General features: G+C 46.8%; 1 protein-coding gene across 1 annotated transcript; it reads right to left on the bottom strand.

Moving 5' to 3' along the window:
- Positions 1 to 14,804: 14,804 nt before the first annotated feature.
- alas1 (aminolevulinate, delta-, synthase 1) lies at positions 14,805 to 20,160 on the bottom strand. Its single transcript, XM_018744654.2, has 11 exons — positions 19,992 to 20,160; positions 17,819 to 18,033; positions 17,544 to 17,708; positions 17,314 to 17,454; positions 16,954 to 17,176; positions 16,670 to 16,854; positions 16,287 to 16,466; positions 16,006 to 16,170; positions 15,395 to 15,663; positions 15,153 to 15,315; positions 14,805 to 15,049 (listed from the first exon to the last, which is right to left on the bottom strand). Exons 2-11 carry the CDS (start codon positions 18,015 to 18,017, stop codon positions 14,892 to 14,894), a joined length of 1,848 nt encoding a protein of 615 aa, XP_018600170.1. The 5' UTR covers positions 18,018 to 18,033; positions 19,992 to 20,160; the 3' UTR covers positions 14,805 to 14,891.
- Positions 20,161 to 22,233: the final 2,073 nt, after the last annotated feature.

Here is a 22,233-nt window from a genome sequence, read left to right as displayed (position 1 = left end):
AAAATGAAACAGAAAATCATTACATCAAACATTAAAGTGAAATAAAAGCACATGAATCACTTTGCCAGGAGCAGAACTATAAAAGTGTATTTTCCGTTTGAACTTTCACGGCTATAGGATAAACGCTCTTTTGATTCGGCAAAGGGGGTGCAGTGGCGCAGTGGGTTGGACCACAGTCCTGCTGTCCAGTGGGTCTGGGGTTCAAGTCCCGCTTGGGGTGCCTTGCGACGGACTGGCGTCCCGTCCTGGGTGTGTCCCCTCCCTCTCCGGCCTTACGCCCTGTGTTGCCGGGTAGGCTCCGGTTCCCCGTGACCCCGTATGGGACAAGCGGTTCTGAAAATGTGTGTGTGTGTGTGTGATTCGGCAAATGACAGAAGGTGTCAACAATCGTCTAGACCTGTTCAACTTCCTAAGACCCAACAAAATATGGGTTTTTGGATATATTTCTAGGATCTCTAAGAAGTTGTCCAAACCCCACCCCAGAACATCTGGAATCATTTAAAAGCACTATAAAATTTACTAAAATCAGTCCTCTAGAATGCACAAAAATTAATGCCTCCATCTCAGGAGGTTGAACTCTAATTTTTTTAACAAGCTGAAGGACCGAGCTGCAATTTTTGTTTATTCTTCATCATTGTAGTTTAATTATCACCAAAGTCCAGTGGTTCCTAAATCTAGGGGTCCAGGGACCCAAAGCTGTTCTATCTACAGTATTTGTTCCATTCCACCAAAAACACAACTTGTCCATCGAATCAAGCAAACAAGAAATGAGTTGTGCGTCGGGCAGGATCATACTCTTCCAATATAATAGGTAGGACATTAAATTACATACAGGGCGGCTGGAGTCCCACAGGGGACCTTTTGGAACTACTTGGCTGGCATATTGATTTTTTTTTCTCTGAATAATTATTCACACTTCTGAGTGCGTCACTGCATTCCACATATCTGCAAAAACACAACTGATCTGTTATATTACGAAACTCATGCCAGTTAATGAAACCCTTTCAACTCATTATATTGGTCATGCCATGTTTGTTTGCCTTTTCCCTTGTTTGGCAATACACCAGTTTATGGCAGGTAATTGTTACAGTGGTTCAGGTGTGAAATGATGTTATTGCAGTTGTTAAGGTTCATGTTCCAACTTGTGATGAATGATGTAATTGTGCACATTATCAGACAACACTACCAACAAGTTTACTTCCACTGCCTGGATTTATATGTAACTGCAAGGAAAATTATATTCTTTATAAAAGTATGCGCTCCATATATGTATATTTCTGTTGTTGTCAAGAGTCAAAGTTAACTCCTGCTCCTGCAGAAAGTTCTCCACTTGTGCCCTTGGTGATGGTCGGCCTGTGTCCACTGTCTCTGCGATTGGGTCCATCCATGTGGTTGTTGCTCATCCTCTTGTCTTTCTCACGATGTGCCTGAACTATGACGAGTTCAGTCTCATCATTAGTGCTTCCGCTGACAGCTCTGGCCCGATTTGAGCCAACATCCATTGACGTACTGTATGTTCCTCAGTCTCCTTGGTTCTGGCTCTGCAGTGCAGCTACAAAAAGGAACACGTGTAGCGGAAAGGCCACGTGAGCTAGACGGATGTGTAAAGTGCGGATTAACTTGAAGATGAATATTGTGCGTAGACTCAGCTCACCAGCGCCTTTCAGAAACCTACTCAAACATTCATAAATTGAAACTGACCAAGAGTTAGGGGTTAGCATTATGGGTTTGGGTTTGGGGTTAGCGGTTTGGGTTAGGGTTGGGGTTAGCGTTAGCATTAGCTTCAGGGTTAGGGATTAGGGGTTAGAAGTAGGGTTACAGTTGAGGTCTTACACTTTAACCACTGTAGCATCTTACAACAAATCCTTTTAAATGCTTAAGGAGCGGCAAACTGAGCAACCACGTGACCAAAGGATTACGCTTCCCTCAAAGCCGCCGCCGCCGCCCAGAACTACGGCACGAGATCCTGCACCTCCTCCTTGTTTCTCGGAAACGTGGTCACGAGCCGAAGCGGGCCATGAAGGAATCGCTCTCCCGTTCACGTTTCCACACTCCTTAACAGCAGCTGCACTTCCCAGCGGCGTCAGCGCTTCCTCCATTTTTCACTTTCTTCTTCGAGACGTTCAACCGACGTGGCCGCGTTGCAGAACTTTCATTTTATTCATTTCCTTTTGACCTAACACAAACAGGTTACTCCCTCAAAATTGCTTTTTAACAATATGAGAGGCCCATTAAGACATACAGAAGTGAGGAAATAACTATAATCCCCAGCCAAACATATTTTACATGGATCATTTCACAGACCCCTCACGGCACATAAAATCATTGTGTTATATTGTACGGTTTATGTCCGGGGACTTTCAGATGCACGTTTCGCTCTTTCTTTGTTTTAAGCAAAGAATTGCATTTATTATGTACTTATTATGCACTTTATTTTCTGTAAAGTGCTTTGAATGACCATTGTGTTTGAAAATGTGCTATTGAAATAAATTGACTTGACTTCCCTGTTTATGAAATATCCAAAACTTAAAGGCAATATTAATGAAAATATGTAAACATAAAAGAAGACAGATTTTATATTCCATCGTTGCAAACCATCCTATTCTTTTTCTTCCCACTTCAGTTTCAAGTGGTTTTTCATATGTGCTGATATTATGAAAAATGTCAGTGATTGGAAGAAAATATGTTAACAGTCTGTAAAACACAACCCCTGAGCCTTGGTAATTGTGATTAAAAGTAAAAAAAAAAAAAAACATTTTCTGAATTGCATTTAATAAATTGAGAAAAGTCACCTTGGTGAATAAGGTGTGTGGGCTGATAACACTACATAGAGTTAATTGGAAGTCGCTTTGGAGGAAAGTATCTGCTAAATAAATAAATAAATGTAAACGTAAATTGTAAATTAACAGGAAATGGATTGTTTGTATGGGGTGCGGTGGCGCAGTGGGTTGGGCTGCAGTCCTGCTCTCCGGTGGGTCTGGGGTTCGAGTCCCGCTTGGGGTGCCTTGCGACGGACTGGCGTCCCGTCCTGGGTGTGTCCCCTCCCCCTCCGGCCTTACGCCCTGTGTTACCGGGTAGGCTCCGTGACCCCGTATGGGACAAGCGGTTCTGAAAATGTGTGTGTGTGTGGATTGTTTGTTTGTTTTGTTTGGATGATAAATATTTTATGTCCTAACCTTTAGCCAGATGATAAAGGCAACGCAATCCTCGCTGTGGCTGATAAGTGTCTGTCATTAAACTCTCACCCAGTTAAATATTAACCATGAATCTCGCAATTGTGTGAAAGAAACAACCATCATATGCTTAGTGAGAAAAGTTTTTTAAAAAAAGAAAGTGTTCTACTGTGCCCCCTATCCCGGCAACCCCCCGGCTGTTACTCCCAGCAGGCTCATCCAGGCCGTGGCGGCGGAGCGCATCAGGAACCTGCGCGGCACACGTGCGTGAACCGCGCAATCAGCTTTGTGCGTCCTCACCGCTCGCAGATCCCCTTTGCCTGAGTGACCTCGGGTGGCCGTGCCGCTTGTCACTAGGGGGGATGTGGGAAAAAAAAAAAAAATTTGGTAGGAGGGTATCAGGATTTGTCTATCCTGTGTTTTATGCACCTACTCGAACGATGAATCTCGGTGCAGCAAGTGGTAGGGAACAAAAACTAGGTTTGCTTGAGTCACATGTTTGTAGCGATGTCTCTTTTTCTTAATGTAATGCATAAATTGTACTTTTGCCGAGATGTACGTCGCTTTGGACAAAAGCGTCCGCTAAATGAATAAATGTAAATGTCAGGGCAAGGGTCAGAGAAAACCCAAAATGTACCCAGTCAATGAGAACGGAGGGTAAATAGGGTAAATAGGAGCTCGGCCCGACTCCAGTGACCTAACCCAGTTTGATGGAGATCAGTGACACCGGAGCCGTCGCCGCTATGGCGTTCAGCGCAGGTATAGCATGTGCCCGCCTGCAGCGGAGCTGGCAACTACATCTGCGGGAGGATTCCGATTTTAGATTAGCATTTCAAAACTGGCCTTGGTAAACATACCCGCTACGGTACTTAGCGGGTAAAGATGCTGCAAAGAGGAGCAAAATTCGGAGCAACTCCGCTTCCGACGGACTTTTTTTCGCTCAAACGTTGATTCGCGGCGAGAGCCGTTTGTGCTTCGGTCACAGACGGAAAAACTGCTTTTTGTTTCCTCTTACTGTAATTTGCCTCGTTTGCATTCCTTAAATTCTGCGAGGGCTTCGGGACCCAAAGCTCAACAGAACCGGTCAGGAAAGATTAAGGAGGAAACGAAAAGGCTCTATTCTCACCACTAACCAGAAGGAAGGCAGAGCCTACGACGAACCCGGATCACATCCCCACCTTTAAATCTCTGCTCCAGGACATGAATCTCCGCTAATAAGTTCACTTCTCGCAGCGTTTCAACTTCGGCGGAACCCTAACCCTAAAAAGATGTTTGTTTCTGACCGGTCTGACACCATTCTCGACACTCTGGCGCCCGTTCCCCTCGCAATCTGATACCCGAGGAGGGATGGACGCTTGCCAGGTTATTTTATCGCCGGTCACGTAGGGGGGCGGGGCCGGGGACAATGCTCACTCGGGTTAGCAAAGGAGTCAGATGACGCCAAGCTTTTTTCCGCCGAGGCCTCCACGGTGCTCAGGTTACCGCGCTCACAACAAGTCACCTAAACTCCCAAGCATAGAGGTCAGTCACGAACTGGGTCGGTCCCAGATGACCGTGGGCTACACACAAGAGCCAAAGAGCTCCCCTTTGTCTTCTTCTGCCATAGGAGTCAGTAATTTTTTCCCTTCCTGACAAGGAGAAGGATAACGTGTGTGTGTGTGTGTGCACGTGAGCGCATGTCTCTGTCTGCATCGCTTTCTTCGTCTGTTTATCGGGGGTGTGTGCTGACAGAAAAGGGCTTTTTCCAGACATAGCTATAAGTGAGCTACGCTTCCAGTTAATGGCCTCCAGAAACAGGACTAAACAAGATTTGAGCACCCGGAGCAGGAAATTTAATCCTGACGTCAGGTGGGTAGGAAGAGCAACGCAACAGGAAAACTATGTATAGTGAAACTGCAGCGCGAGAACAGAGCTGAGCCTGGGTTTGGAAGCTGCACCCATCTGGCTTGTCATTCTGTCGCCTTAGAGCGCGTGGAAATTGCGTCGAGCATCCATCCGTTACCGAGCGCCACTTCTTTTCTCCACGGGACAACAGTCGAACCATTATGTGATCGCAGGCCGCTTTTCCAGAATCCTCTCAAGCCGAGGAATGTTGAGCGGCTGCAAAAAAAGTTTCAGAAATAATCTGTGAATATATAGAATAAGGAATATTTTTCCTAGAAATGTGCGTTGTGCAATGTGTAGGAGGCGGCATGGTGGCACGGTGGCGCAGCGAGCAGCGCTGGGTGGTGCGAGAGGACATGGGTTCGATCCCTGCTCAGTCTGTATGGAGTTTGCATGTTCTCCCCGTGTCTGTGTGGGTTTCCTCCGGGTGCTCTGGTTTCCTCCCACACTCCAAAGATATGCTGATCAGGTTCACTCATAGTGTGTGAGTGACAGAGAGAGTGTGTTCCACTGATGCGTGGATGCGTGACCCAGTGTAAGTAGTGTATCTAGCAGTGTAAGTCACCGCGGTGAATAAGGTGTGTGGGCTCATAACACTACATAGAGTTCACTGGAAGTCGCTTTGGAAAAAAGTGTCTGCTAAATAAACAAATGGAAATGTTTAAGGGGCAGCAGGTGGTGTAGTGGTTACAGCTGTCATTCTACAATGAAAAGACAGGGATTCAGATCCCACCTCCTTCTACATTTCCCTTAATCAAGGTACCGATACAGTGCAAATTACACAGTACACACAGCTGTCACAGTACAGCACCAGTAGAGCCGGTTCCTCAAGAAGTGTGACCGATCACGGCTGATGAAAAAAGAGAGATTAGTCAGTGAGAATGATCACATGCTTGGATTCCAGTCTGGACATGTGAACAGGAACAAAGAGAAGCTCCTGCCCACGTCACCGAGGCCTAAGCGTGAAACCGCTTCCCGGAGCCGGCGTCGGTAGTCCGGCCTGCTGGCAACAAGCAGAAAGGGGCTCGCTGTCCTCAGAGCTCGAGTGCGGAGGAGCGCTATCGGGTGAAGAGCGCATCTCGGTTTTCAACACCAAATCATAAACTTGAGGGATCCTCTGAACGTGTTCCAGAGCGGCCAGCCAAAATCAAATAACTGAGATATACTACTGACGGCTGTCGAAGGAGTGCAGCGGTGTCTGTGCTGCAGCACTCCCCGCGCATCGGCCGTGGTGGGACCACATGGCTTCAGATAAGGAAGTGAGCGCAGAGATGGAGTTTCCCTGTTAGGTAACCCTCTTTACCAGTTACTGGAAAGTGACATTTAGCTAAGTCCCTGGCCAAGAATGCTGCTAATGTGGTGAAGAACAGACTAACCACACTCTGGAGTGATCTAAAGAGATGAAATTTAGGCTTTTTTAGCCACAGGTTCAGCATTCTCATGACTTCATTTCTAACTATTAAGGAAGATCAGGAAGAAATGATGTCTTAAAATATTATGATTCCTACGTGAATCATAGAGATGAATGTTGGCAATGCTGGATGCTGTTCTCTGAGGCTTCACGGTGAGGTTGGTTGCTCTGGGTCCTTGTGCACAGCCGTTGTCATATGCGCATGGGGTGTAACATCTCGTCCCGTGTATCTTGAATGTACGATAGATGGAATGGGAGAGGAGAGGAGAGGAGATGTGAGGAGACGAGAGGAGAGAAGAGAAGAAGAGAGGAGAGGAGAGAAGAAGAGAGAAGAGGATGTAGGAGAGGAGAGGAGAGAAGATGTGAGTAGAGGAGAGGATATTTTAATACTTGATAAAATTCCTGTATGAAAATTCACACACAGGAGCTTTGAAATAGTCCTATAATGTCATTAAGGAATTTATTTTATTAACTGACGTATTTCTCCAAAGCGCCAGACACTGTGTAGTTACTTTTTACAGTTATTTATCCCTTTATTTGGATGGGTAATTTTTACAGTATCAGTTCACGGTCAGTATCAAGGGTACTACAGCACGAGGTAGGCTTTAGACCCTGGCCATTCAAGTTCAAGGAGCAGCTCTAACCACTACACCACCCACTGTTTATTTTTTGCAGGGACCTTCGTGCAGAGTGTTCAGTCGCTTTTTATTCGGGATATTTTCTAAACCTTCAGCGCATTCATCCATTTCCCCTCGTGTTTGTCCTGCCGAGGGTCGATGTTATCTCGGATCTAATCGGAGAGCAGAAACCAGACTCTCCCGGCGATGGCCTTGCGTGTCTGCAGGATTATTTTGCCCCCCGGTCCGTCCCCCCACCCTTTTCCCTCTGACTAATCTGACACGTCTGAAAAAGCCTAACTAAACCAATCCTTCCTAGAGAAGCCATTTTCCAACTGCGACGTGGAAACAAAAAGGGGTCGAAACCCAAATCAAAGTCTTCCGCCACCTTCCTAACCACACTACTTTAATAACAAGAAAGAAAACAAGCAAAGAACGAAACAAGCGCACAAGCCGTACAGAAGAGATACGAAGACGGAAGCGAAACACAAGAAAGTACCAACAAGCAGGTAAAAAGACCAAGAGCACGATCAGAATGACGCAGCGCTACGTTCCTATTTCGACTGTAAAATATCGCAGTCGCCCTTCCAATCACTGCCTCTCCTGAGTCACCTGACCCTGCCTGCACTCCCTTGCGTGCAGAGTTTGTGCTAAATTTCATGTCTTTACATATGCTCTGTAAGTTGCAGCCGATTTTTGCATTTTGTACGGTAATACCTCGCCCTACGTCGTTAATTGGTTCCAAAGGGCGTGATTTAAGTCGAAAAAGGACGGAAAACGAAATAACCCCTAAAAAACCGATTTAGACCCCCTATACACTTCAATTAATGCTAAAGAAAAAACAATTCCAAAAAAAAAAATGGCAGGTAAATAAGACAATTTTTTTTTTATTTTTAAGCTTTAATTGATTTTATAGATGACAATATATTATTTTATATATTTTAACATTTATTTTTCTTTGATTTTACACTTTTTAATTGATTTTAAGTGATTTTTAGGTTTTTAACAATTTTGAATATTTTTAGCTGACCGACGTAAAGTCGCGTCAGCCGAATGAAGACGAATTGTATTTTTCCATATACGTATATTTAACAAAAACCCGACGTGAAGTCGAAATCGAAGCAACACGAAACGACGTAGGGCGAGGTATTACTGCGCAATGTTTTTCCCTGCAAAAACCTTGAGGGCGTAATCTACAAAGTCACTGGGTCTTCTGTAGACCAGCCTCACAGCTTCAAGGCTGACCTTGAAGCTCCAGTAGAGCTTGCTGTGTGTTTTCTCCTCTGCACACTTGCCACCAGACACCGAATTATTTTTTACACATTTTTTACCAGTTGCTTTATTCAAGCTGAATTACACTGCGTACTGTTATCAGAACCATTTATTCATTTATCTAAGGCCTAGCGCTCTAATATATAGATGTTTATGGATATTACATGCAATAAAATATTTTAAAATATATGGCATGAATGAGAATCCCCACACAATGAGAGATCTTTTGAGGGTCTATCCAACACCTTCAGACCTAGTTACATATGACCCTCCTGCGAATGGGAGTAGTTAATCAGCTTATGGGTCTCTTCACACTGCTGAGAGACAAGGCTGGATGAATGAAATTCGGTCACATTTGGAAAGAATTACCTTTGCCAGGTGTCTCGGAGGACGACCGTTCTTCCCTAAACGCCTCCTGTACTCCTGAGGAAATTTGGAAAACTCCCGGTCACCGAGTTCTAGAAAAACTCCAGGGCCTGATGGTTTTCCAGTAAAAATCTTTTTGAAGTGCTGTCCTGAAATAGGCTCTCTAACAATGTCATCAGTTAACAACGTTCTTAAAGATAGTTGCATTCTTGACTATTGAAACACGGTCTCAATTTGTCTCATTTTAAAAAGCTCCAACTATTAGTTTGCTGAATGTGGATTTTAAAATCGTAACCAAACCTCTGGACGCAGGCTGGAGACTGTCTTTCCAAACATCATTAAACCTACCTGATCAAACTCGATTAGTCAAAGCCAAGTTTAGTTAAAATACATTAAAAAGTCTAAGGGGGTTATGACACACACACAGAGAGTCCAAAAGCGCTTGTCCCAAGCCGGGTTGTGGAGAACCGGAGCTTAACTCGGCAACACAGGCCGCGAGGCCGAAGGGGACGCACCCTGGACGGGACGCCAATCCATCGCAAGGCACCCCAAGCAGGACTCGAACCCCAGACCCACCAGAGAGCGGGACCTGGCCGAACCCGCTGCGCCAGGGGGTGATGAATATATCGTATTTATTTGCAGTTCAAAGGATGGTAATTTTGAACTGCGTAAGCAATTTTGGTCAACCCAATAAAACCTTCTCTAAATGGATAATTATGAAATAAACTTATGACATTTTACAGAAGAAAAAAGAAGAGAACAGAAATTAAGTTGAAAAAGATTCGCATCAAGCAGTTCCAGAGTTGTGATCCGTGCACTATATCACGTTTTAAAAAGTGTCGCTAGCTGTTCTTACGACGCACTGAGAGGTATGTGGGATCATGACCTTGACTTGTCTTTCAGCAATGATGAATGGCTCTCTGTATGGGCTAAAGCTTCCCCCATCTGCACCTCTCTCAGCATCCAGGAGCAAAACAAAGCTCATTCACAGAATTTAATTCGCTCCAGTGCGTCTCCGCAGGGTGTTCCCAGGTATGTCTCAGGTGTGTTTAAAATGCAAGGCTGCTCCGGAAATTCTGGCACATTTATTCTGGGAATACGGTAGAATATGAGTTCACTCAAGCAGCGTTCATTCAACTGCTGAGAAGAGCTTGACTTTCTAAATAAAAATAAATTTCGATTTGTTCTCCGCTATGTTCTATGTTAAACCACAACTCAGATTCATGTTTGATTATGAAATTATGAAATGTGCGCTGTAGAGTCTTGCATTCTTGCCAAGGAAATGTATTTCGTTCTCGTGGCGTGTACCTGAAATTCCTTATGGTAAGATGTGAACTTTCCTCTTGCTAGAAAAATGAGCACAATCCACGTGATAATTCAGAGGAATTCTGCAATGTCTGAACACCCATCTGGAATTTTCTTCATGCTGCTATATGACAACACTTGTGAAATATGTTCACCTAGGTTGAGGTATGTGGATGTATTTGCATTTACTGTATGCATGCGGGGGGGGGGGCACGGGGGCACGGAGGCACGGAGGCACGAGGGCACAGCAGGTTGGGCCGGCTCCTGTTTTCTGGCAGGTCTGGGGTTCGAGTCCTGTTTGGGGTGCTTTGCAATGGACTGGCGTCCTGTCCCGGGTGTGTCCCCTCCCCCTCCAGCCTTGTGCCCTGTGTTGCCGGGTTAGGCTCCGGTTCGCCGTAACCCCGCCCGAGACAAGCGGTTTCGGACTCTGTGTGTGTGTGTGTGTGTGTGTGAATGCATGCATTGTATTTCCTAGGTGTACCGTTTCTGCCTCTATGTTGCTGTCACCAAGTGCTATTCTGTTTTTGATAAAAACAAACAAACAAAATGTATGGTATAATATCTGTCATTTTCGCCATTCACAAAAAATACTTAAATGCATTTATTAAATGTGTTTCAGATGCTAAGCCCAGTGGGATAAGGCGACCTGCATTTCCAAGTAGCTCAGCTATTTACTTCTAAGAATCGTTTCCTTCACCCGTCAGCGTCTTGCCTCATAAGGGTTTCTCCTTTAGATGCTACTCGAAACACCCAGCAGGGCTTGCGTTACCGAGCAGCACAAGGGAAGCGGTCTTCTCCTTTCCGAAATGGGACTTTCCAATAAGGCAGTTACTTGGAATGAATTCACTCGACTTCCTCGAGCTAAATTTAACTCAGAGGTTTCCATTGTTTGACAGCGTAAATATTGCTCCGTACTGTATTTTCTACTGTAAAGTTCCGGAAACGTTTAATTGGATACGTGGCCAGTTGCGGGGCGGAGGCGGCTACGCGGGCGGGACTAAAGACGCAGCACGGCGGGTTTTTTTGACGAAATAGCCTATTTTCAAAAACCCAAAACCCAAAGAGGGCCACGAACCCTAACCCAAGCCATCCTCCTCAGTGCTCGGGCAAGCTGCTATGAAGTCCTTCAGCATTTCCTTCGAGCGGGTGCAGCTGGCCGGCGTTACTCTATTAGGGCAGGGGTGGAGGGGGCGGGCCCTCGAGAGCTGTCCGTCACGAAGATCCCGCCCCCTGCCCCGGGTTGCTCCTCCCACAGCTCACAGACATTACTTAGTGACAGGTGTCAAACTGACATTTATATTTACATTTATTCATTTAGCAGACGCTTTTCTCCAAAGCGACGTACATCTCAGAGAAATACAATTTGCGCATCGCATTAAGAGAAAGAGACATAGTCGCAGACTTGTGATTCTTAAGTGAACCTAGTTTGTTTCTTTCCGCTCTATGCACCAACGTTCATCGCTCGAGTAGGTGCGCAAAACTCGGGATAGACGAATCCCGATCACCTTCCCACAGTTTTTTTTTCTAGATATCACGTATTAGCTTTCAATTAGTCCGAGCTGGGCTCTTAATTGCGCAACTAAATTAACGGTGGTATCACAGATCGTGTGACCCCGGTATACAGTTGGAAATTGTTTCTCTTATCTTGATAGCCTTCGGTTCTGTTTACGAGGCATTCGAGAAGTGGGAACCTGCTGCTAAGCGTGAAAACCGAAGTAATTTCATGTGAGATCCTTATGTAAGTGTGGACAGATGACAGCTGCTTGGTGAAAGTAGGCTGTGCCGTGTTTAGTTGTACTGTAGGCATTGTATGCTGAAAAGGTGCGATATATCGGAAAGGCGATGGCCTAGATTCTGTGAATGTGGGTCTTTCGGGTGTAATTATGACGCTGACATTTGTAACGAAAGGATGCGCTTGCTGTTTTCTCCCTGTGATGTAGGTCACCTCGATTTCTTTCTTTCTGCGGTTTTCCGGGAAGGTTTATCAGGGCTCATCGAGAGCCCAGACTGCAGGTTCGCCTTCATCGCATTTCTTCCAGGACGGGTCAGACGGCCAACTGGCCAGCTCTACATCATCGGGTCGCGGATTAACGGTTACCATATATTTTCAATTAATTGATACAGTACAGGTGTTGCATTTCCAACTGAACACACACAGGATGAATAGAATTTGATTATTCCCTCTCCCTAGGTCACAAATGATCTTTTTTGAATTTTTGGTTAAAAACATAACAATGTCACACACCATAAAATGGGGTAAATCTGCAAACTAGTGTTGTTCTACCCCATTTATTAAGTAATATGGCCGAGTTATTTGTTATTATGCTTCAGTGAACGTAGCTCTGCGACAGGATCTGGTTTTTCTTTCACCATGCATCTTTTGACTTTCTTTCGATAATTCCTCCATCTCCATAACTTTTGACCGAACGACGGCGTTTTAATGAACGAAACGCGAATATAATGCTTCAGCTTAGCTCCTTTACAGGCTGCTTACTTTTCTACCTAGTCATCACCGCTCGCCGCAAAGTTTCAAAACAAAGAGTTGCAGTATAATGCTCTCAAGTTTCAAAATTTTGAAAGACCAACTAAGAAGCAGAAGAACATGACGCCGCACAAATGATCACGGAGGCAACTGGCAAAGTTGGGTCTCACCCTACATTCCAGACTTAACACCATGGAACCAACCACCCTCAATAACCACTTATGCCAAGCAGGGTCATGGTGAGCCAGAGCCTATCCTAGAGATGCTGGGCACAAGGCTGAAGGGAGCACACCTTGAACAGGATACCAGTCCACTGCGGGACCGCAGTTAAGTACAGAGCCGGGCAAAGGTACCAGAGCAATTGCACGGCAAGCACCTTGCGCAAGGGAACTACAGCCAAGGACAGGGATTGAACCGGTAACCTCCGGAGCCAAAGGTAACCACTCCAACTCCGACACCACCAGCCACCCCTAACATCCTGCAACTTCCATCTACTCCCAAAATTGTAGGAATACCTATGCAGGGATCAGTTCGACCCAAATGAAGAGGTGCAATAGACTGAGGGGACTGAAGAGACAAAGCCTGCAGATTTTTCGAGACGCTTTTCAAAAACTTGCCCATCATTGGGAGAAGTGTGTGGTGACTATGTACAAAAATAATTACGTTTCATTCATTAAAATACCATCATTCAAACAGAAGTTATGAAGGTGGAGGAATTACTTTTTATTCAACCCTGGTTACTTCAAGGCCAAAAAGGAGCACAAAGGACGGTGAAAGCAAGGGGAACCAGAAACACACACACTAGTGGAAACCGCTTATCCCGAGCGGGGTCGTGGAAAACCGGAGCCTAACTCGGTAACTAAGGGTGCAAGGGCAAGGGGGACACACCCAGGATGGGACACCAGTCCGTCGCAAGGCACCCCAAGCGGGACTCGGACCCCAGAGCCGGCAGAGAGCGGGACCCGGCCAAACCCACCGCACCGCCACCCCCCCTCGTTCACGATAAGCTTTGTGTCATTTAGTCCCATTGTAATACCTTTCACCTTAGACACGAAAAGCTGACACGTATCATTTCAGGTTCATGCCTATTAAAATGACAGGATTTTGTATACGAGGTGTGCACAGACAGGCATATTGTGCCATGAAGACCAGGGGACCAATGGAGGAAAGGGGAGTGAGTCATGCTACCAAAATCACGGTGCAGCTCAGACATTTGCATCAGACGAGTGCCGAAAGATGAAGGCTTAACCTTAACCGTACACCTCAGTCTGTAGAGTAGTCCCACAAAATATGGTACATGCCAGATGTATGTGCCACACTTACTGTGTACATACAAGGCTGAAGATACAAAGGGCATGAAACAGTCATTCTCAAATTAGATGCCCCTTTTAGAGCTACAAGCTTATACTTCAAGGACAAAGGTATAAATCTCACCTCCTCCTCTAGTACCCTCAGCCAAGGTACTTACCTTGAACAAATACAGTACTACTCATTTTAATAGGTACTTTACTGTATCATTTTTTAAATGATAAAATGAAAATAGAAAAGTCCCAAAGGGAAGGATTTTATTTCAAAAATAGTTGCCCATCTTTATATTGCAACCCTTTTTTGTGAGCTCTAGGACTTCACTCTGGCGTAGGGAGCAACACCAAACCTAGTCAAGCCCAAAACCACAGCAAGAAGGTTGGGCTCTCCCACCTCACTTTTCTTGGTGGTCCACAAGAATCCAAAACCTAAATTTTGTAGGTTCTCACTTGTAGCCCCAGTGTGGCAGAATGGACTCCCAACATTGAAGAGCCCCAAAACACCTCATGCTCACTTATCTCCTGATCTTCTCATACTTCTGCAAATTTGTATGACTGCAGACTGAGTGGTCACCCTTGTATTTCCCATCTGACTGAATTGTGCATGCAGGTACTGATGTGTGCAGACAAAACCAGCACTGGACAAAGCAATTGCGTGTCTGTATCTGAAGGGCCTCATTTCCTGGTGGAATGAGCTTGTTGAGCCAGATGGAAATATCTGCTAAATCAACAAACGGCAGCAGAGGAAGGTTGTGTACGTGCTTTGCAACCAGGCACTCGCACGCACCAACAGGACAAGGGCTTGCAGAATGGTGGCCCCTTATCAGCAGCAATCTTTGCCTGCATTCGCTACACCCGTCTGTTGCAGAATCAGAAGGCACCATCTGATTCCAGTTCCTCTCAAAACATGTCAAGGGGCAGAACATAGAAAAAGAATTTACACCTACTTATGGTATCTTAGCACAGCATACAAAGAACACAGAGACCAGTTGTTTTCTCCTCACATTTATTTCACGGGACGAGGTGCAGATGGATTTCTACACCAAGTTACGGCGGCGGACTGAGCGGAGCAGCACGTTACGCACGGGCCGACACCTGGCTCAACCCACTGAAAAAGGACTTTTCCCGCTCACTCAGCAGCTCCAGGTGCAGGGGCTGGCGGCAGAAGTTACATTCAGCTGAAGATGACGGCTTCAGCTCCAAGCCCACTTCCTTCCAGGCCTTCAGAAGCTTGTCTGAAATAAACATTTCTCTCGTTAAAAAAAACAAATCGTTAGAAAGGCTGCAGAGCTCACATTCACCAGATAATACACCCAACACATGCTTTCATTTCCTTACCAACAAAGTACTCCATCATCTGGGGTGTGTGGTGTGGGGTGGGAGCCACACGCAGCCGTTCCTCCCCCCGAGCGACCGTTGGGTAGTTAATGGCTTGGACGTAAATGTTGTAGCGGCTCATCATGATGTCACACACCGCTGTGTTCTTAGCTGCGTCTGCAACCTGGAGGGGGGAACCAGGGCTTCAGTGAGATGCTGAGCGTACGGGCTGGACCAGCAGAAAAAAGGGGGACACAGCTCACCCTGATAGGAATGATGTGGCTAGGGCTGTTCATCACAGGGAGACCCTCGTCCATGAGCATGCGGCGCAGCAGCTTGACGTTGCGCTGGTGGCGTAGACGCAGCATGCGACCCTCCTCGCCTTTGAGTGTGGACACAGACTCCCGTGCGCCCGCCAGCAGCATGGGCGGTAGCGAGGTGGTAAAGATGAAACCTGCTGCGTATGAGCGCACAGTGTCCACCAGGGTGGACGTACTGGCAACGTAGCCTCCGACACAGCCAAACGCCTTGCCTGTAATGCAGCAGCAGCAGCTCTGTGAAACTGTACCAACATCCTGGTTTGGGCTCTCAGTTTAACATTGTACAAGTTTGATGGCTTAAGTGTAACATCCTCACATACTACAAAGCCCATTTTAGGACAAGATATGTCCATTTTCAAAAGGTCCATCCCCTATTGCCTGGATATTTTCCCTTTACAGAAACTAAATTACCACTATACTTTGGTGTATTCATTACTGAATGTGTTCTCTCTCACTCACACACACACACACACACACACACACACACACACACACACACACACACACACACACACACACACACACACACACACACACACACACACACACCTTACCCAGGGTGCCAGAGATGATGTCCATCTTGTGCATGACGCCATCCCTGTCCCCTATCCCTCCTCCACGGGGCCCGTACAGGCCCACTGCATGCACCTCGTCCACAAAGGTGATGGCTCCAAACTCATGGGCCAGGTCACACATCTCCTCCAGCGGACAAATTGAACCTGAAGGAAACATTGAGCAAATGTTGGGGCTTTAAGTTTGATGTGTCTGCAGAAAGCTCAAGACACTCCTTACTGGAATCCCACCAGCTGAGCACCATCATTGATCTTTGGCATACCATCCATAGAATGCACCGTCTCAAAGGCCACTATCTTCGGTGTGGATGGGTTGGACTTGCTCAGCAGCTCTCTCAGGTGATTCAGATCATTGTGACGAAAGATGAATTTGGGCACGCCGCTGTTCCGGATGCCCTGAATCATGGAGGCGTGGTTTCCAGCATCAGAGTACACCTCGCAACCTTGGGGGGGGTAACAACATTGAAAATGTGGCATTCATGAAGAATCCATCCAGTAAATACAGTGAGATGTTTTACACCAAAACCAGTGGGCACTCTTAAGATTGGATGCTTCCTTGAATAAAGCTCCATGTCTTTCAGACAATTGCTTCCTCAAACATCACCTTGGCTTTGTGGTCATACTACATGTGTGCAGGGACAGTTACCGGGCAGCATCTTGGCCAGAGTGAAGAGGGTTGAGTCGTTGGCCACGAAGCATGAGGAGAACAGCAGGGCTGCATCTTTCCCGTGGAGGTTGGCCAGCTCACGCTCCAGCTCCACGTGGAACTTGCTTGTCCCAGAGATGTTCCTGGTGCCGCCCGCCCCTGCCCCATGTTTCCGTAACGTGTCCCTGGAATCAACAAGGTGCCCAGTTCACTCAGCAGCTAGTAGACTCAAGAACTGAAAAAGTGACCACTACCCACAAGCAAGGCCCTCATGGGACACTCACATGACAGAGCGGACGACCTGGGGGTGGCGGCTCATGCCCAGGTAGTCATTACTGCACCACACGGACACGTCACGCCTCAGATCGAGCGACTCCGTGTAGTCGTCCGCCATGGGAAAGGTGGTCGCCCGGCGGTTCACCGTTTTGAACACACGGTAGGTGTGGTCCCGCTTCTGGGCCTCAATCTTCTTCTCAAAGAATGTGTCATAACGGAAGTTGGTGACTGCTGCAAATGAGCCAAAGGACAAAGATCCATTTACATCTTGCAGTTTGCCAAAGCTACCAATAGTATCATACTCTGACAATATTGCAGAAAGCAATTAAGATCAATGTCTGAAGTACCATAAGAAGTGGACGTCTTACATTTGGGCATGTTCTCCTGCAACAGGTGGGACACCTTGGCTGGGCGCTGCTTCAGCAGCTTCTTCAGCAGACTGCTGTGCTCATCAGAATCAGCCTTGGAGGCGTTTCCCTCCATGGGGGTCCTCAGGGGCTTGGCCACATCTGACCAAAAGGCAGCAAGAACACACAGCTCAAACACAGCCCCCAGGGACAGTTCAAGAACCATGTGGTGAGAAGGCTGCAGAGCTTACCGGTACGCAGGGTGCGGATCTCCGTGACATCCTCTTCCTCTAAGGAGACCTGCCGCACCACACTGCTGCTCTTCTGCCCCATCTCTGCAGCAAGGAAGGGGCACTTGGAGGCTACAGGCTGACCTGCAGGGGGTGTCGGGTGACCTGGGGGCAGCTGCGCAGATCCTAAAGTTTACACAAAATGATAATCATTCCTCCAGCAGGCAAACACTATGGGAAGCATGTGACCATAATTAGGAAGAGGACGCATGTGGCAGCACATGGGAAACACGCACCATTGCTGGAGGAGTTGGTCTCCTCCACCTTCTGCAGGTTGGCCGAGGAGGAGCAGAGGGAGCGGGCAAACGGCTTGGAGGCCAGTTCCATCATCACAGGACACTTCTGCGCATAGACCACAAGGGACTTCCTGGACTGCTGCAGGAAGGCCTGAGGCATACGTGACAGGAAGGGGCAGCGGCGGATGAAGGTGTCCATCGTTACTGGGTTGAACCTGGAACAGATGGGGGTGGGGAAGGGACACAAGAAACCCTGTTAGGGCAACGGCCAAAACACCTGTGGTTGCCTCCGTCACCACTCTCTCGCATGCACACCAGCTGTGTTAGTGGAAACTGTACATGACGTCACTTTTACGAGAGACCTGTAGCCTGTAGGGATTGAGGAAAGGCCAACGGCAATTCCCACAGAGTTGCACAAGTGAACAGGTGCCATTCACTTTGGACACAATAAGGTGCGGGATGGAACACAGCAAGAACATGCCCAGTCATGGTGATGCAGACGCTGTTCAACAGTGAGGAATGGGTCGATCGGCAAAAACAAAAGTAGCACAATAACTGGCACACAAACTTTTACAGGAGTCTGCAGCTCAGACAGACCAGTAAAGGGGGGGTGGAACCAAAAATCACAGCTGCACACACCTTACACCTGCAGTGCTGGTTACTTTGTATCACCACCTACACAAAAACAGTAACATGCAACCTAATTTTTTTTGATCACAGAACTATAGTTACAGAGCAGAATGCTGTCACATGTTGTGGGCACACTGATTAGGAAAGTATTCTTTGCCCAGGATTTTTATTTAAGGCTTTTGGACTCCTCTAATTAAAATGGGAAGTCATGGTGTGAACATAAGAGCAGCAAGCACAGGTTTTTTTTTTTTTTTTTTTAAGAAAGATTTTAGAGAGAGACAGCTTTCAAAAGGGATGGCAGCTATTCCTGCCCATTTTTCTTTCTCCTAGAAAAAGCTGATTTCGACCCCAGCAACACCACTGTAACCCAAACACAGTAAGGAGTCTCGTACATTAGAGGGACCTTCTTATGCAAACGATTAAACATTTATGTTAATTCATTAACATTTTCCCCATAATAAGTGAAATGCCACGCTGACTGATTCTAAATTAAAATTAGATGTGTTTAAAGGGTCTTTGTTGTGGGAATTCTTATTTTAACCCGTTACACCTTTCGGCGACCGGGACTCGGGTCCAAGGGCGAAGTGGAGGTTTTCCAAAGCAGTTCCCTCCAAGAGCGGATCGCAGCCCTCCGCCCCGCTACCCGAACAAACACACAGCTAGTTCAGGTGACGGGGAGGTCAGAACCCCAAGGGCCAGGGTTCAAATCCCACCTCCCACTGTAGCACCCCAATCAAAAGCACCCACCCCACACTTACCTAGTAAGACACAGGGGGGGAAAAAAAAGGGTTACAGTAAGTATGGGGAAACAGTCCTCACATCCACTGACCACACAGTCCCTTCATACACACTGGTCATCGTGTAGGAGGGCATGGATGGAGCGGAAGCTCAAACGGCTCGGCACACACATCACGTGGAGCAACACCCACACACACACACACATACAGTTAATCCATCACAAACACCGAACAGGTAAACTAAGAGGCAGATTAGTGAACGGGTGCCACTAGGCTGTTAGGGAAATAACAGGCAGTCACCAGTATTACACTGTGTCCTACTGCCTCTGGATCCAAAGGTCGCAGGTTCGATCCCCACCTCCATACCCGGGCTTCAGAAGAGAAAGTACTTACCCTAAATCGCTCCAGTAAAAATTACCCAGCTCTTTAAACGGGTAAATAATTGTAATCAACGTGATACATTTGGAGAAGCGTCAGTTAACTAATCATGTCAACGGACGAGGTGCTCAGCATCATGATGGACGAGAACATCCTCATTAACGCCGGCTTATTATTCGTTTATTTCAGACCACTTCTTCGACCGCAACCGCAGTCGAGTCGCGCTCAAATATACAGTATCGCGGCTGTCATTTCCACACGGACACAGACAGACTAGATAGATAATAGATGCCGTTCTGCCTCTCCTCTGAGGAACATCGTTTTCGTCACGGGCGGACTGTGTAACACAGTGTGTTGCAGAGCGGAGATGATGCGCGAGTTCCGGCCGATAAACACAGCTATTCGCTCCGAAAGAGCGCCTCTCTCACCTTGACTGCTGTGGCTCTTCCTCGGCTGGAAAGAACAAATAGGTAATTAAGAGTAAATTCGGGTTTTCGCGATGCTCTCGAAGGATGAATGATCCGATGTTGTCGTTATCCCGCACTGAGGACGAACGAAAGGGCGCAGCTCTGGCGACTCCTTTTTAAGGAAGCGACGCCGGGGCCAAAGACTCGCGAGACTCTCGCGGACAAGGGCGTAGCTTGACGGATTGCTTTCGCGAGACTTGGGGTGGCTTAAGCACCGCCTGTCTGCTGGCTATGTTGGTCGCTACCTGTTGTGGTAGCGCCACACACACACACATTTTCAGAATCGCTTGTCCCATACGGGGTCACAGGGAACCGGAGCCTAACCCGGCAACTCAGGGCGCAAGGCTGGAGGGGGAGGGGACACACCCAGGACGGGACGCCAGTCCGTCGCAAGGCACCCCAAGCGGGACTCGAACCCCAGACCCACCGGAGAGCAGGACTGCGGTCCAACCCACTGCGCCACCGCACTACTCAAAGTTAAATATCGAGCTTTCCCCACACTAAACATGCAAGTTGTATTGTCGCATTGGTTTCTGTGAGAATTTTTGACCCGTTACAGCTAAACCTGACATTCAGTGTGAGTGTTTTAATTACCTTGATAACTACTTGCTTCAATTATACGAACTTAGTATCTCCACTACACGACGCTTAGTTAATTATGATTACAGCCTTGCTTTAACTCCTTTGCGATTACCGAGTTTCTGGGAGTTGATTTATTTTGTTTTCATTTTGGCGTATGTTAACTGATGTAAATAATTAGCACGTTTCAAGCGTGTGTGTGTGTGTTTTTTTACTTGACACATGGTAGCGGAGATTGCAAGAGGTACAATTTAATGGTTCAAGTACTGGGCTGTGGCGCCCCCTGGTGGCAAATCTCTCTGTTTTCCAGCGCTGAACCACCATGTATTTACCCTCTCACTGTACCTTAGTAAGATTGTCTTTTTTCCAATATACATAAATATATGTTTTGTGTTGAACTCAGGAGCTCACATCTCTATCTTCTGTCTGGTATAACTAAATCTTGCACAGTTTCCTGTAACCCAGTAACCCATTCTACAGTTGTGATGGAGAGATGGCACAGCGAGTAGTGCTGCTGTCTCGCAGCGCCTGGGTGGTGCGAGAGAACATGGGTTTGAGCCCTGATCAGTCTGTGTGGAGTTTGCATGGTCTTCCCGTATCTGCGTGGGTTTCCTCTGGGTGCTCTGGTTTCCTCCCACACTCCAAAGACATGCTATTCGGGTTCCCCCCATAGTATGTGAGTGACACAGAGAGAGTGTGTTCCACTGATGTACGGATGAGTGACCCAGTGTAAGTAGTGTATCTAGCAGTGTAAGTCACCGCGGTGAATAAGGTGTGTGGGCTGGTAACACTATATAGAGTTTATTGGAAGTTGCTTTGGAGAAAAGCGTCTGCTAAATAAGTAAATGTAAGCAATGATAACGTGCTTATTACCTGTTGTCAAAGTCATTCTCTTATATTAATAAATGTAAATGTCTTGCATCGCTTAGCTGTTGCAAGGCACAAAATACCAAGCAGGTCCTTTCAAACGTGAAGAAATGCCTCATAAGTGAAAGCAGGGGTATTAAATTAAACTCCCCGTAAAGCCGAATTCTCGTGTATCTTGGCAATCGCTGTAAAACGAAAACTCAGAATGACGACTGTTGGCCTTACCTTGAAACTCTCGGATATTCCACTGTGTGAGAAACAGACACGTACAGCGACATACTAGCACCTTCATTATATCTGTACTGACACCTAAAATTTTTCTGCAACAATCAGTTCTAAATTGCATCATTGCCCATCATGTAGGGTGATCTCACACACACACATATATTTTCTGAAACCACTTGTCCCATGCAGGGTCACGGCAAGCCAGAGCGTAAAGCTGGAGGGGAGGGGACGCACCCAGGACGGGATGCCGGTCTGTCACAAGGCACCCCAAGCGGGACTCGAACCCCAGACCCACCGGAAAGCAGGATCTGGCCAAACCCGCTGCGCCACCATGCCCCCTTAGGGTGAACTTATTAACCTAATAAACTGAACTGAGCTTAACTCTAATGCGATGTGTCTTATATTAATCCCTTACAGGTTACTTTAACTCAGCATTTTTAAATATACTTTTGTTGTTTAAATTTCAGCTCATAACAGAGTTATTATTCTCTCTCTCACACACACTCTTTCCCTCCCCCTGAGCAGCTGCAGA

This window comes from Scleropages formosus, chromosome 22, assembly GCF_900964775.1.
Source record: "Scleropages formosus chromosome 22, fSclFor1.1, whole genome shotgun sequence".
In the NCBI taxonomy this organism is placed as follows: domain Eukaryota; kingdom Metazoa; phylum Chordata; class Actinopteri; order Osteoglossiformes; family Osteoglossidae; genus Scleropages; species Scleropages formosus.
The sequence above is the reverse complement of the archived record's forward strand: the minus strand, read 5'-3'. Positions and strand labels throughout refer to the sequence as shown.

Bases quoted from the DNA above. Each gene is read 5' to 3' on its own strand.
- alas1 (XM_018744654.2), bottom strand. From the start codon at position 18,017: ATGGACACCTTCATCCGCCGCTGCCCCTTCCTGTCACGTATGCCTCAG. The intron at 17,455-17,543 runs GTAAGCTCTGCA...CCTTTTGGTCAG, and splicing joins GATCCGCACCCTGCGTACCG to ATGTGGCCAAGCCCCTGAGG. The intron at 15,316-15,394 runs GTGAGCTGTGTC...TCCCCCCTCCAG, and splicing joins GCCACATCATTCCTATCAGG to GTTGCAGACGCAGCTAAGAA.